Here is a 16,278-nt window from a genome sequence, read left to right on the forward strand (position 1 = left end):
ACATCAGAAAGGTTCATGTAAACCTACAAAGAGTAATAAGTGGTAATTTGCAAAGAAGCAAAATTGTTTTCAACGAAATAGAAGCACTCTAAAAGCTTCTTACCCCCCCCCCCAATAAAAACTGCTTCAAATGATAATTCATCCCTAAAAGAAATCTTTTAAATATTATAAATTCATTTTAGAAACTTTTATATTTAATAGGATAAAATATTCTGGTCCAGAATTGAATAGTTAATAATAAGTTGTAAGGATGCAAGTGCGACTAAATGGAAAAAGTGGCAACACTGGGTTGTCCTTGCCTAGAAATCACACTTCTTTTGGATCACAAGTTGACCCAATATAAGCCAGCTCTCTGTATGCATGTGGATGTACAGTGGCTTTGGTTGCATTGATCTGATTAGTATAACGGTCATATAAATTACCTTTGGTACTTAGAAATATCTGAGTTGTATGCATGTTGGTAATATGAAAGATGGCTTAAGAAACCAAAATCAACTCCCTCCGCACCCAAGACTTCAACCCTGATCCTAAAGCTAACCCAAACTCTTTCTGTTTAATAAATAGCCAAACCTACAACTTTCATAGAAATTATATAATTTTAGTAATGGTTCATACTCATGCAAGATATTTGATGTTTATTTAAACTTTGCATAGTCCTAACTTTTTACAAACATTAATAGTTATTTTTATAACTCTTCAGATTTCCAAGAGAAAAATACCATACCCATTGCTGCCTGAAAAAAATTTTTTTTTCAATGATATTTCTGTAATATTTATTCAGCATTTATTTTTATTGTAAGGAAATAATTTTTTGTTACTTAAAGTGATTTACTATATAGTCATATGGTACTTAAGTTGTAGATAATATCAAGAAATTTTCCTTTTCTCCTAGACAAATTTCTTTTCCCTTTTAAATTCACTGGAAGAACATCTAGGAAAGCCAAATCCTCTTTTGTCTTAAGGGAGTTAATTTAGTTCCCAAAAAAGAACTAAACTGACACCTGTTTTGTTTCTACTTAATATTAGCTTCTTAATATGAATCTTAGTTTGTTCTAGGGGAATGGTAGCTATCCAGTCTAACAAAAGTCCCTTTATACTCTTTTTACTAAATGGAAAGGAATGCCTTATGCTGGACCTTTTGCACATGCATGTGTCACTTTCATCTTGCACAGATGTGTAGTGTAAAGAGAGTCACATATGTTCTTTACTACCATGTGTCAATTAACCCCATATCTGGAAGGCCTCTTATTTTTTTCAATCCACTTATCATTTGCTCCGTTTGCTTAATATTCTTTAACTTGGAATTTATTTTTTTTAACTATAACTATGCTCTTGGAATTAACGTTGCTGTTTTTAATGATTACAAAGTTTCATTACATATTCTAGTATTTACTATGAAATGAAGTACAGAAACTTTACTAAATATAAGTTATGGTCATTTGAAATTTGGGCCCATTTGTTAAATTCTTATCTTAAAGAAGATAAAATATACTAATATTATACACTTTGTTTCTTCTGCTATCTTTTCCTTGTTCCTCCTATTTCTTGATTAATTCTAAACATTAAATATATGATTATTCTGTTTTGGTTCTTTTAAAGTAAAACATGTAAAGCATTGATGTGATGTCAGTCATTACCTTTTCTTTTAGAGACTAAGGTCATAGGAAACTGGCAAAAAATAATCTGCTTGATATTCTTGAGCTTAAAATTCAATAATCACATCTGATTATGATCAACTTTTAGAATATTAAAATCATTGGTTTACATGAACACACCAGAATTGTTGAATATAGTAATACGAACAGTAACCTTTAAGTAGATACATTATAAAAAGAGAATGAATTTGTTCATGACTGAACCTCTCTTGCTCTTAAAATAGAAGCATCATCAAATTCCAAGCATTAGTAAAACTAGAATAATGATAATGATTATTAAATAGTTTGAAAATATTTAAATCATTATTATTAAGTAGATGCTTTGTAATCCCAGCATTAAAGGTAACATTCAATTCTGAAGGTACTTAATTATGTTCAAGAGGTTGAGGTTTCTATTTTACATATCTAATGGAATTATTTCCCAGAAAAAAAAGGACTATATATGTATTGTAATATCCTTTATTTCTCCTTACTCCTTTTTTAGTGTGTTGCATTAATAAAAAACAATATTTGATATGGGAATATAATTGACAAATTAATGAAGTTTTCAGATATTGACTTTTATAAAACATTTACTGTGTGAGAAATATCAGAAGCAAGCCCTGCTCTCAAGGAACTTACATTTCCAAAGAGAAGTCAATGTAGAAGATTAAATATAGAAGTGATGAAAAAAACTCTTAGAGAAAAGATGGTACTAGTATCTGAGGGAACCAGGAAAAGTCTCTGGAAAGATGTGGTTCTTGAGCTAAATCTTAAAGGAACTAGGAATTAAAGAGGCCAAGATTGTAAGGAAGGAGCAGCCCAAGCATAAGGAACAGCCAGTTCAAAGCTTTAAACATAGAAGGTAAAGCAAGAAACAGCAAATAAGTCAACATGATTTGATCATAGAATTCCAGGGAGGAGATTAGAATGGAAAAAGATTGGAAAGGTTAAAAAGAGCTTTACGTGCTAAACAGAGGATTTGATCTTGGAGGTAATAAGGAGCCACTGGAATTTATTAAATAGGGTCCTGGTAGCATCCTCAGACCTAGTAATTTGGAGAGCTGATTGAAGGATAAATTGAAGCAGAGAGCTTGGAGTCAGGTAAGGGGGAAGGGAATAAACATTTATATAGTGCCTACCATGTGCCAATCTGGGTGCTTTACAAATATTATCTTATATGACAGCACAACAACCCTGCATGGTGGGTGCTATTATTCCTATTTTACAGTTGAGGAAATAGAGGCAAATAAAGGTTAAGTGACCTGCCCAGGTCCTTAGTAAATTTCTGAGGTTGGATTTGAATTTAGCAAGGTCTGGTGCTCTATCCCCTCTGTCTCCTAGCTGCCTATTTGAAGGCTATTGTAGTAGTTCAGGTGAGGGGTCCTGAACTGTATGAGAATGACTGTGTGAGTAAAGACGAGTAAATACATGTATGAAGGATGTTTTTTTTTTTTATTTTTAATTACAAGATTTGATAATTGATTGGATATATAAGTGTTCCAAGGAAAAGGAGTCATGGATAACACTGAATTTGCCAACTAAAGTGACTAGGAATATATTGATATTCTCAACAATAATAGGGAAATTGAGGGAAAGGAAGGTTTAGAGGTAAAGTTATTTTGGACATGTTCATTTTGAAAGTCCTTGTAGCCGTCAAAGAGTTTAATAATTCAGGACTAGAATTAGGGAGAGAGACTAGGCTAGATAAATATATTTGATAATCATCTGTATAGAGATGACAGTTGAATTCATAAGAGTGGTGAAATACATATGAAAAAGCATAAACCTCTAGAGATAAGGGACTTTGGGAGGAAGAGGGGGGGAACATACCACAGAATAATTATGACAGATGAAGATCCAACGAGAGCAAAAAGGAGTGGTCAAACACAGGTAGATAAACTAAGAGAAAACAGAGTCACAAATGTGAACCCAAGGAAGAAAGAATATCCAGGACAGAAAGGTGGTTAAGTATCATATGCTACAGAGAAATTTTTAAAGATAAGGATTAAGAAAAGATCATTACATTTTTTTTTTAAATTGGTAACTTGAAGAGAGCAGTTTCAATTGAATGATTAGGCAAGTGAAAGCAGAGGAAGTGAAGACCCCAAATCTGGTCTCCCCCCCTAAGAGTTTAGCTGAGAAGAAACAGGATGATAATTACCAGGCATGATAGGATCTAGAGAGGGGTTTTTTTTTTAAAGGATGGGAGAGATTTGGATATATTTATAGGCAGCAGGAAAGAACCATTTGTTAGGGAGGGAGAGGGAAGGAGGGAGGAAGAGAATAGGGACAATAGGGATAAACAGAAGAAGAAGGGTCAGATCTAAGGGTATATCTAGAGGGTGGGGTTGGCTTTTACAAATAAAAGGTCCATTTCATTGTCTGCAGCTGGACTGAAGAAGATGTTAAAAGGTGGTATCAAAGGGATATAGGAAGAATAAGGGAAGATGAGAGAGTTTACAGTGAATGCCATCAGTTTTGGAGGCAAAGTATAAAGTGAGGTCCTTGGAAGAGGTGGGTAGGGTGAGATTATCATGGAATGCTTAAGGAGAAAAGAAAAGATTTGGAACCCTGTGGTGGAATAGGAAATCAATAAGGGAAAACTGATAGGATAATCTTGCAAAAAACGTAGGTAGTAGGAGGGAATTTTGGAAATAGCTAAGTTAATAAAACAAGATAATAGGGGATTCAAGAATGGAGTATAATGTGGAGTTGGTTCATCAGGGGATTGAGAATAATAGGATTAATGGCCTGAGTTACTATTGAAGCATGGGGAGATTAGAAGTCATGCAAGATAAATCAAAGAATAAATTCAGGAGAGAAGTAGAAAAGCTTTGGGTGAAGTGGAGAGATAAATGATTGTGATCACATAAAGGAAATTAACTATTTGAGACATGGAAGTAAACCTTGTAAGTGATGTCAAGTTTCAGGATACAGTTATCCCCTTTTTGGAGTAAAGGTCTTGACAATTGATCTGTTCATGAACGGGAAAATAGAGTATTTGAGAAAATATTAAAATGAATGATGAAGCCCTATAGAATGAGAAAAAGCGAAGTGGAGTGGAATGATCTAGATACTGAACTCGGTGAGAAAGGGAGAATAACTTAGATGCCAAATAGCTACCAAAGTGATTAGAATCTAAATTGGATTAAATAAATTTCAAAGGAATAAAGTTTGCTGAATGATGGCTGCAGAGGCAGAATCTGGAAGCTGCCATAGGGAACAAAGAATATTCCATCTCTACCATTTCTGCATCAAACTGCTTATCAGTCTGATCTCAGAAACAACCTTTTAGTGCTTCAGTTTTCTTATATAAAATGAGGGTTTTGAATGGAGAAATTTGGATCCTGTCTTTGTTATTTACTTTGTATATATAACCTTAGGCAAATCACTTAGCATTTTGGACCACAGTTTCTTCTAAAAAAGGAATAAAGTTGAGCTAGATTCTCTTTGAGGTCCTTCCAATTCTTGATTTACTGACAAGGTGATGTCTAAGGCTCCTTACAGATAAATTCTAATTATTCTAATCTTGCTTCATCAGATTATTAATAATGTAACATAGAATAGATACAACAATATTGTATTCGAAGACATTTAGATGGCTACCATGGATAGAGTGTTACATTTGAAATTAGAAAGAACACACACCAAGAGGGCTGCTACAATGTCCTCTGTGAGAGACATCTCCATCCATGTTAGGTGATCTCCATACTTACTGAAATATAATTGACAGGGAAACAAACAGGGTTGGTAAAATGGAATGATATTAGTACTGAGAAAATAACTGAAAGTAAAGCAAATTCCTAATCCCAAAAGGTAGTAGTAAAAAGGGTAAGTGAGGTGAGGTGAGGTGATGAGAAGCAAAGAATTAATTTGGCTAAACACATTGCAGTGTAATAATGTAATAAAGAATTGTTTCTCCTTAAGAAATGACAGGGTTGATTCAAAAAATCTTAGGTAGTATGAATCAATGAAGAGTGAAGTGAGAGAACCATTTCTATAAGGACAGCAACCTGATAGAGATAAACAACTTTTGAGAGCCTTAAAAACTAACTGACCAATGAAATGACAAACCATATCCCCAGAGTTTCTACAATGAAGTATAGTACTCATACTCATCACAATAAAACAATTGGCAAAATGTATAGAGACATACATATGTTGGGCATAGCCATTGACCTATCTCCCTATTACCTTCACTCTGAGATTATTTTCCATATACTCTTATATGTCTTGTTTATATACATAGTTATTTACATATATTATTTTCTCCATTAGAATGTTTACTCCTTGAAGGACAAGTGTTTTTATTTTTTTTTCTCCCTCAGATATTTCATCACAATTCATTTCTAGGTATTAAGGAACAACACTTGATTAAAGAAATTAAAATCAAAATATATAGCTAAGATAACAAAAGAAAATATTTTTTCTTTTTGTTCTGTTTTAAAACTGATGCAAATTTTACATTGTATTTGTCAATATTCAAATGGAATTAGAAAAGTTGATGTATCCCTAACACTGAATGTTGTGTTTTAAAAGTGATTTTTGGACTTTTTCAGCTAAGTACGATGTAACTATTTCAGAAAGTCACATTTGTTCTTTATAATACACAAACAGGTATTATTGCTTCGATATTGTCCTGGCTTGTTTGCAAAACGTGAGTGTGAATATCCCATGTTTAGTATAATCTGTTTTTGCTTTCACAGGAACCAAGCAATAAAAGAGTTCGATCTCTGGCCCGGGTTTCATCATTGGCAAATTTAATTTCTCCTGTGAGAAATGGAGCAGTCAAACGTTTTGGTCAAACAATACAAGTAAGGAGAAAGTTTCATCCTGAAGAAATGGAACAATGTTTTTTTTTGGTTGTTTTTTTTTAGTAGAAGTTGTTATTTTGCTTTACTTTTGGTCTGTGATTTCATTCACAGGGGAATTAATAGCTGTTGAGGAAACTGGAAATCGTGGGGTTTTTGTTTTTCTAATTTATATTTAATATTTTGCTTTCTCCAGTTACACATATGACAAATTAGCATTTGTTTTTAAAATTTTCGAGTTCAGATTCTCCTTTCATCCCTACTCCATCCCCACTGAGAAGGCACATGTGTAATTGTACAAAACATTTTCATAAGTCATGGCAAAAGAAAAGCTAGATCTCCATTCCCTCCCCCCCCCCAAAAAAAAAATTCTCAAGATAAATAGTTGTTTTGTTTTTGTTTTTTTAAGTATACTTCAATCTGTATTCAGATGCAATTAGTTTTATCTCTGAGTATGGATAACATTTTTTATCATATAAATTCTTCAGAACTATGCATTTTGTTTTCCTTCTCATTTTTTCAGAACAGTTTTGGATCATTGTATTTCTGAGAATAGTAAAGTCATTCACAGCCAACTGTCTTACAACATTGCTTTTACTTTGTACACTGTATATTTCACTTTGTATCAGCTCTTGTCTTTTCAGGTTTTACTGAAAGCATCTCTTTTGACATACATGTCTAGTTAATGATATTATTAGGTTTAAAGGAGTAGGTATGATTTTTATAGTCTTTTGGGCATAGTTCCATATTGCTCTACAGAATAGTTGAATCAGTTCACAGTTCCACCAACAATGTATAAATGTCTTATTTTTCCCACATTCCCTCCAGCATTTGTCATTTTCCTTTTCTGACCCATTAGTCAATCTAAAATAAGTATGTGACTAGTTCAGAATTGTTTTAATTTAGATTTCTCTAATCAATGATGATTTTAGAACATTTTATAAGCTATAGATTGGTTTCATTACTTTATCTAAAAACAGTTCTCTTTCTCTCTTTTCACCCTGTCCCTCCTCAAAAGTGTTTTGCTTCTGACCACCCCAACATGCCCTCTCTTCTGTCAACCTACATGCTTCCCCTTATCATATTCCTTTTTCCTCCTACTTTCCTGCAGAATAAGATAGATTTCTATATGCCTATTGAGTATATATGTTATTTCCTCTTTAAGCCAATACTTTTTTTTTTGAGCTGTTAGATTTCTTTTTTTAATTAAAGCTTTTTATTTTCAAAACATATACATAGATAATTTTCAACACTCACCCTTGCAAAACCTGTTCATTCCCTTCCCTATTTGGCAATCAATCCAATATATGTTAAATATATTTCCACAATTATCATGCTTTACAAGAAAAATCGGATCAAAAAGGGGGGGAAAAAATGAATACTATGCTGTGATCCACACTCAGTCCCTACAGCCCTCTCTCTCTGGATGCAGATGGCTTTGAGCCAATTCTTATAAGAGTAAAATTCACTCCCCTTCCCCTCCCTCTCTTCCTTTCCATTGTAAAAGCTTTTTCTTGGTAGACAACTGGTTTTTAACTTACATTCTTAACTAGTTATTGAGGGCATATTGAGTGTCACAGATACTTGAAATTCTTATTGATTCTGACTTTATTTGCTATACTGCCAATTTTAATGAGAAATGGAAATATACTAACATATCTTGGAATAATTAAGTAGCTAAATAACATTGTTATCAACACAAATAAAAATCATAATTCACTTTGTAACAAGAATTTTTTTGAATGATCAAGTACCCCAAAATTATAGTAATATACTACATGGTGAGAGAATGTCTTAATCTCTTATTTTTTATTGATTTCCTATTTTAAAAAATAAATTACTAAATTCTAAAATATTTTCTGATTATTGAGGTGTTTTTTTTGTTGTTTCCTGCTCTTTTGATAGTCATTTACACTTCGTGGTGACAACAGATCTCCTGCTTCTGCCCAGAAACCGTTTAACAGGGCTACTGTTCCAACTCCTTCTAAAAGAAGAAACAGTGTAAGATGGTCAGAAATGTTAGATATCAATATGAAAGAATCTTTAACCACCAAAGAAATCAAGCGTCAAGAGGTAAGTTGTATATCCAAAAGTAGAAGCAAATTCATTGATGTATGACATTTGATGAAGGAAAAAACCCTGTTAGAATTTTAGGAAGTTGTTACTATATGTAAGTGAATTTCTTTAAATTTCTCAATTTCATTTGCAAGACTAGCAAAATAGCTATGAAATAGTAACAACAGAATGTTGAATCTAATACTTCTAATTAGCTTTAGCTTACATGTTAACCTTAGTGATTCCATATACCCTAAAATACATATGTTTTCATTTGAAAATGAAATTAGTGATGGAAAGGAGCAGTGAAATAGCTATACATCTCTAATCCAAGAAATAACCTAAGTAAGCTGAGAGACTTATCAGTAGGCTTAGTCATTTAAATTATGATTCTTTCAGCCTCAGCAACTCATTTTTAAAAGTCCTACTGTAATGCATATTGGAATTGTGGTTTTTGTTGGTAAAGGGAACAATTATACTTACCAAAAAATCACTAATACTTGAAGCCCTGAAGTATAGGTTGTAAATTACCAAGGTATAACTTTAAAGTAAATATCTCTCATGTCTACCATCTTGCCTATGTTATTTCAATAGTCTTCTAATTGGTGTCCTTGACTTTCTTCACTCCAGTCTGTTGTTCACACTAGTGCCAAAGAAATTGTTCCCCTAAGTACAGATTTGACTATATCCTAGCCCTACTCAGTAAATTCCAATGCCTTATATTGCTCTAGGATAAAATATGAAGTCATCTGTTTGTCTTTTAAAGCCCATCATCTTCTAGCCTTCCCCTACATTTTGTGATCCAGCCATACTGGCTTTCATTCTATACCTCATGTATGACACTCCAACTCCATGTCCTTGTCCTGGCCACTTGCTTTGCCTCAAAATGCTTCTTTCCTTCGAAACAAAGCTCAAACACTCCTGACTATGTAAAGCCTTTCATGATACCTTTTCCCAACTTTTAGTGACCTCCCCCAAAGAACTTCATATTTAGCTACTTTGTTTATTGTCTTAAGTTTGTTCTGCACACATCTCTATAATCTACTTCACCACCTTTCCCCCATTAGATTATAAATTCTGTGTGATGAGATTTTTTCAGTTTTTTTCTCCAGTGCCTATAACAGTAGAAAGCAGCTTAATAACTGTTTCTTGACAAATATAGCTTTTTTTTTAGATGGGATTTCCATTTTAAAAAGGTCTGGTAGTTATGTTATTAAAGAATTTGCTATTTTCAAATAATTCTAGATGACCTTATATTATTTCAAATCATGTAAGTGGTTCCCCAATGCCTATACCTTGGTACTCATTATTATATCAAATCCTGGATAATAATTTATATTATGTATCGCATTGATTATGTATAAAAAATATAATATATATATGTGTGTGTGTGTATATAAATAAAATAATAATGATGATGATTATCATAACTAGCAGTTATGTAGCACTTATTTAATGTCAGGCATTGATAAGCACTTTATAAATATTATGTCATTTGATCCTCACAATAATCCTTGGAGGTTGATGCTTATTATTATCCTCATTTTACAGTTGAGGAAATTGAGGAAAATGGAAATTATGTCACTTGCCCAGGGCCATATAACTAGTAACTGACTTAAGATTGGATTTGAATTGAGATCTTCCTGACTCCAGGCCCAGCATTCTATACATCATATCATTTAACTGCCAAACAAACAAAAAAAGGACATAGCACTTTTAAACTATCATTTTGATTTTGTGCTTTGAATTTTACAGAGATTTTCAGTAATTTTGAGAGATGCAACTAAGAATTAATTTATGTAATGCGTTTCCTTTTCAGGCAATATATGAAATGCTCCGAGGAGAACAGGACTTAATTGAGGATCTTAAACTTGCCAGAAAGGTCCGTAAATAGTTTTTGTTAAGAATACTATTTCCCCAATTTCTACCACCTCTCTCCTCAACTTTACCACCACTTTTTAAAAAGTCTTTAAAATGTTTAATACTTATAGTTGGAAGTGGAAAATATCTATTCCTATCTTTTGAAATAAAATCATCTTACACAATTATCACCTGTACATATGAATATTAATTTATGGTAGTAATCTTAATGTAATTAGCTAGTTTGGCATTTGACAAGTTTCCTCCTCTATCAATAGGCCTACCATGACCCCATGTTGAAGTTATCTATTATGTCAGAGGAAGAACTCACACATATATTTGGAGATTTAGATGCCTACATACCACTTCATGAAGGTAAAAATCTTATTTAATTTTCAATTGCATATGAAGATCTATAGCATGTCATTTTAAAAACAACTTTAAAATTTTTTGCCTTTTTAAAATTTCAGATCTCTTGGCAAGATTAGGAGAAGCAACAAAGCCAGATGGGACAGTAGAGCAAATTGGTCATATTCTTGTGAACTGGGTATGTAATGAGTCATTTAATTCAATTAATTTGTTGAAGGGATAGTTTATTGAAATTTATTGGCAAATTTTTAAAAGATGTGAATCATTGAACCAGCTACAGATAAGACACATTTGCAAAATGCCTAATGTGTTACATCATTTAATCTTCATCAAAAGGAAACACAATAATCTCCATCCTACCCCTTTCTCTTTTTTAAACAAATGAGTATACTAAGTCTTAACAGGAATTAGGTACTTTATCCAGTATCCCACAATTATTAAATGACAGATCAGGAACTTATATCCATGTTTTTTGTTTCTAGTCCAGAGAGGAAAACTTGTTATTTAGTTTGAGTTGGGGAAACTCTGTCCCCAAACAAAATTTATGATGTGAATTTAGTGCTTCCCAAACACAATTATAAATTGTAAATTGTTTTTAAAACTTATGAAAATTATTGTGTGTATAAATGGCTTTCAGTTTTATCTTAAAATGATTTTAAATTTTGTTTTACAATCTTGTAGTTGCCAGGTTTAAATGCTTATAGAGGATACTGCAGTAACCAGCTTGCAGCTAAAGCTCTTCTCGATCAGAAAAAGCAAGATGCAAGAGTTCAAGATTTCCTTCAACGATGTCTTGAGTCTCCTTTTAGTAGAAAATTAGACCTCTGGAGCTTCCTGGATATTCCCCGAAGTCGCCTAGTCAAATACCCTTTGTTATTAAAGGAGATTCTCAGACATACACCCAAAGACCACACTGACATAAAACTTCTAGAAGAATCTGTAAGTAATAAAAGCAATTTAATCATGTACATTTTTAAAAATATTTTATTAGTAATGATGTAAAATGGTACCTTCAAGTTAATCATTAACATCAACCTTTAATGTATGCCATCTGCATTATGTACTGTGCTTGTGCACACAGGGAAATGGCAAATTCTGCCTTTTAATATAGTTGGGCAAGTGAAATATTTAAGGATGTTACAATTTTTGCTAAAATTGTCACTATTTTTTGTTTTTAGCTGTTGGTAATGCAAGGAGTACTCTCTGATATTAACTTGAAGAAAGGAGAATCAGAATGCCAATATTACATTGACAAATTGGAATATCTGGATGATAAGCAAAAAGATCCTAGGATTGATGCTAGCAAGGTGTTGCTTTGCCATGGAGAACTAAAGAATAAAAATGGACATGTGAGCTTATTTCCTTACTGATATAAAATAATATGAAGCAATTATCATTTGGTTTTAATATTGTTTTCTTTTCACTACTTTTTTATATCTTATATAACTAGAGATGTATTTGAAAGATAGCTGTCATATTAAAAAGGATCATTATTTCTTTCCTTTCTGGAATCAACTTCCAAGTAAATTTCAAATATTTGCTAAGATAGTCAAAACTATTTTCTAAATACTTTTATTTAAATCATGGAATTTTCTAAACTAGAAGAGAACAGTTAGGTCATTTTCACTAACTATCCTCCATTTGTGGGACTCTCTTTCTCCTCATTTCTGCCTCCAAGCTTCCCTGGCTTCCTTCAAGTCTCAGCTAAAATTTTACCTTTTGCCAGAAGGCTTTCCTAGTCCTTAATTTTACTGCCTTCCTTCTAAAACTATACCCCCAATTCATTCTGTATAGATCTTTTTGAACATAGTTTGCATGTTGTCTCCACACCCATCTCCCATTAGATTATGAACTCCTTGAGAACATGGACTATTTTTTGCTTTTGTATCTTCTGTTTAGATAAGTGTCTGGCACATAATAGGAACTTAATAAATGCTTATTGACATGACTTGATCATCTATTTCAAACTTCTCATTTTTTGGACTAGAAGATTGAAGCCTAAATTGAACTAACTTTTTGTAAAAGTCCCACAGATTGTAGCATTTTCTCAACTTAGATTTGAAGATTCTCTTCAAATCATTATACAGAGATAGCAAAAAGGATATCTGATCTTTGAATTGGACTATCCCAGCTTTACTTTGAAAAATTTACATTATAACTGATCATGTAAATAAAGCAATTTTCATCTCTGTTAAAGTGGCAATACAAATTATCAGCTGCTATTGCCCTCCATCCCTAATTACTTTGTATTTATTTTATACTTATATATGTAGCAGTTGTCCTCCACAATGTAACCTCTTTGTGATTTCAGAGCTAGATAATGTACCAGAGACTTAAAATATGCTATCTCATTGAATGATTGATTATCAGGCTCACTGTTGTGAATCTGTTAGTATTTTTTTATATCTATAGTGTTTTGAGGACAGGAACTGTCTTGTTTTTGTCTTCACATCTCTAGCACCTAGCATAGTGTCTTGAAGATTATAGGTACGTAATAAAATTACACTTAATTGAATTGAGTTATCATTTGCATCTCAAAAACAAAGTGTACAAATTAATTTAATGTTTGTGGTCTTATATCACATATTGCTGTTGAGAACAGGAGTCACAGTTTGATATTAGACATTTTCTGAAGAAAACTATTTATACCTAGCAAACTAGACCGTTTTTTGAATATTTTCCTTGGATAATGAAGACAGTTTTCAAAAGAATAATTTATTGAGACAAATAGTATTGTGGAATCAACTCATTATTAGCAGCATGGTTGTGGAGGTGGACATGGTAGTTGTTCAGTCATGATTGGCTCATCATGACCCCTGGACCATGCTGCCTTCAGGATTTTCTTGGCAGAGATACTGGAGTGATTTGTTGCCATTTCAGACAAAGGTTAACTGACTTGCCCAAGATCACACAGCTCGTAAGGTTTGAGGCCCTATCTGAATTCAGATTTTCCTGATTCCAGACCTAGCACTGTATCCACTGAGCCATTTAGCTGCCCCTAACAATATGGTGCCAGTCTTCAAAAATAATAGTTTTGTCTTAAGATTTTTTTTTCCCCTCTCATTTCCCCAGAAACTCTATGTTTTCTTGTTTCAAGACATCCTTGTTTTGACTCGTCCTGTCATACGCAATGAACGCCACTCTTACCAAGTTTACCGCCAGCCTATTCCTGTCCAGGAGTTGGTTTTAGAGGATCTGCAGGATGGTGATGTGAGAATGGGAGGTTCATTTAGAGGTGCTTTTAGCAACTCAGACAAAGGTAAAAAAAATAATAATAATAAAGTTTTATATATTTCATTTTGTTAATATATGGATGAGTTTTTTAGAGATTTTGTAAGCATAAGTTGTTAGATCACTAATTGTAGACAAATACTGCTGACTAAAGATAACTAAGCTAATTAACTCTAAATCATTCTAAATTGGGTCCGGTGCTGAGATGTGGTGTGTAGCATTTTTTCTTGCAGTTCATCAAAGCATGACCCAAAGTTTCTTTGTTCTAGAAAAACATTTTTTCCCTCAATGTTCAAAATAAAACCATTTTGTATAAGTATTCTTTTAAATGGTGTAACATTTCAAAAGTGAAAGGGAGAACTGGCTTTGGCATCAAGAAGAGAACTGTGTTAAAATTCTGCTCCTGACACATACTGGGAAGCCTGTATTTCAGATGAAATACTAGTCTGTTTTAATCAAAGAAGTTGCTTCATCAGATCTTTAAAAAAACAAAAACAAAACTAGATATTACAGAAATTAAGCCAGACTTCAAGTAGGAACAAGTAGTTAGTTAAAGACTGTAAGTATTTGTGTGTTTGTATTTTTTGAGATTTATAATGAATGCATATCCAGCATCCATCAATGTTTTGATGTTGATAAATGTGAAAAGGGCAGAAAATTTAAGTCTCCAAATTTGCTTGTGTGCCTATAAAATCTTTAAGGGAAGTAAGGTTGTCATTCACAATCTTTTTTTTTTTTACTGGTATAATCTTTTTTTTAAAAATTAAAATTTCCTTTCCTTTTTTAAAATTTTTTTTAAATTTAAATTTAAATTTTTTTTTAATTTTTTCCAGCTAAAAATATCTTCAGAGTTCGTTTCCGAGATCCTTTGCCAGGACAGTCCCACACTTTACAAGCTAACGATGTGTTCCATAAGCAGCAGTGGTTCAATTGTATCCGAACCGCCATTGCCCCCTTTCATCAGACCACCAGCCCAACAGAATTTAAGGGTTTGTCAGAGCTCAATAAGGGATGTGAAAAGAACAATACTTTGGCATCACACATCAAGGCTCAAAGGAAGTCATCAACACTTTCTGGTCTCATTCCTCTAGAAGTGGATGAAAATTCTCCAGAATATGCTTCCAGTGTAGCTATAAATGAAGACTCCACAGGTATAAAACCATACCGAATACAATCTGGGTCCCAAAAAGCACAAGAGAAGGCCCAACTGAATGATAAAAGGAAAGAGACTTTGGTGTAAATGGGACCATGTACCAACTGAAGAAAAGACTATAAATATGTATATTTTCCTTTCATTCAATGTGAACATGTTAGAATGACTTTTTTTAATGGCAGCTACTGGTATCATAATAACTTTGTTAAACTAAGGTCTGTTTTTTAAAGAATATGGAATTTATAATTTCTTAATTTGTCCAAAAATCAGACATTTTTAAAGCTTGGCATAATTAGATTAGAAATTTAAAAGATAGATTGTTAATGAGTTCCAATCTCCTGTGGCTTATTTTTTCCTATTATTTTTCTCATTTACATGTAAAAACAATTTTTAGCATTTGTTTTTAAAAAAAAAAAATTGAGTCCCAAATTATTTTTCTATACCTTTTTTTCCCCAATGAGAAGGCAAACAATTTGATATGTTATACATGTGCAGTCAAGCAAAACATTTTTGTATTAGAAAGAATTGTTGTGAAAGAAAACAGACTAAGGGGAGGGAAAAACAAGAAAAATAAATTTTAAAAAATATATACTATGGCTTTTTGATACCAACAGTGATATTTGAAATGTCAGCAAAATTCATAACTTTGCAAATACTAATTCTTTTATTTTTGTTTTTGGGAGGCAATTAGGATTAAGTGACCTGTCCAAGGTTATACAGCTAGGAAGTGTTACATGTCTGAGGCAGGGTTTGAACTCAACTACAGGGCTAGTGTTCTTTTCCACTATATCATCTAGCTTGCCCTGCAGATACTACTACTTTTTTTCCCCCCATGAGGCAATTGGGGTTAAGTGACTTGCCCAGGGTCAGACATCTAGGATGTGTTAAGTGTCTGAGGCCAGATTTGAACTCGGGTCCCCCTGACTTCATAGCTGGTGCTCTATCCACTGCACTACCTAGTTATCCCTATACTACTTCTTTACCAGTATTTTTTCCACAAACCTTGCAACTGACCTTTTCTTAAAATTTGAGTTTTTTACACAGGCACTTAAAAAATTCCAAAATCTGAATTGAAATAGAAATTCTTTGGAAAACAGACCAAGTAGTTTGATAGTTTCTATTTAACTGGAACTCTTTGGAGTTTTTTTTACTGCACATTCTT

At 32.8% G+C, this 16,278-nt stretch overlaps 1 protein-coding gene across 2 annotated transcripts in view; it reads left to right on the forward strand.

Moving 5' to 3' along the window:
* NET1 (neuroepithelial cell transforming 1) overlaps positions 1–15,376 on the forward strand; it is a 70,993-nt gene extending 55,617 nt beyond the window's left edge. Inside the window, exons 4-12 of one of the 2 annotated variants that reach the window (XM_031939797.1) lie at positions 6,344–6,451; positions 8,354–8,521; positions 10,323–10,385; positions 10,642–10,738; positions 10,834–10,910; positions 11,414–11,671; positions 11,911–12,081; positions 13,805–13,991; positions 14,797–15,376. In XM_031939797.1, coding sequence (XP_031795657.1) covers positions 6,344–6,451; positions 8,354–8,521; positions 10,323–10,385; positions 10,642–10,738; positions 10,834–10,910; positions 11,414–11,671; positions 11,911–12,081; positions 13,805–13,991; positions 14,797–15,203 — 1,536 coding nt within the window. In that variant the 3' untranslated portion in view covers positions 15,204–15,376. The remainder of the gene's footprint in view (positions 1–6,343; positions 6,452–8,353; positions 8,522–10,322; positions 10,386–10,641; positions 10,739–10,833; positions 10,911–11,413; positions 11,672–11,910; positions 12,082–13,804; positions 13,992–14,796) is intronic. The other variant, XM_012550837.2, reaches the window with a different exon arrangement.
* The last annotated feature ends 902 nt before the right edge of the window (positions 15,377–16,278 follow it).

The sequence above is a fragment of the Sarcophilus harrisii genome, chromosome 5 (assembly GCF_902635505.1).
Source record: "Sarcophilus harrisii chromosome 5, mSarHar1.11, whole genome shotgun sequence".
NCBI classification, from domain to species: Eukaryota; Metazoa; Chordata; class Mammalia; order Dasyuromorphia; family Dasyuridae; genus Sarcophilus; species Sarcophilus harrisii.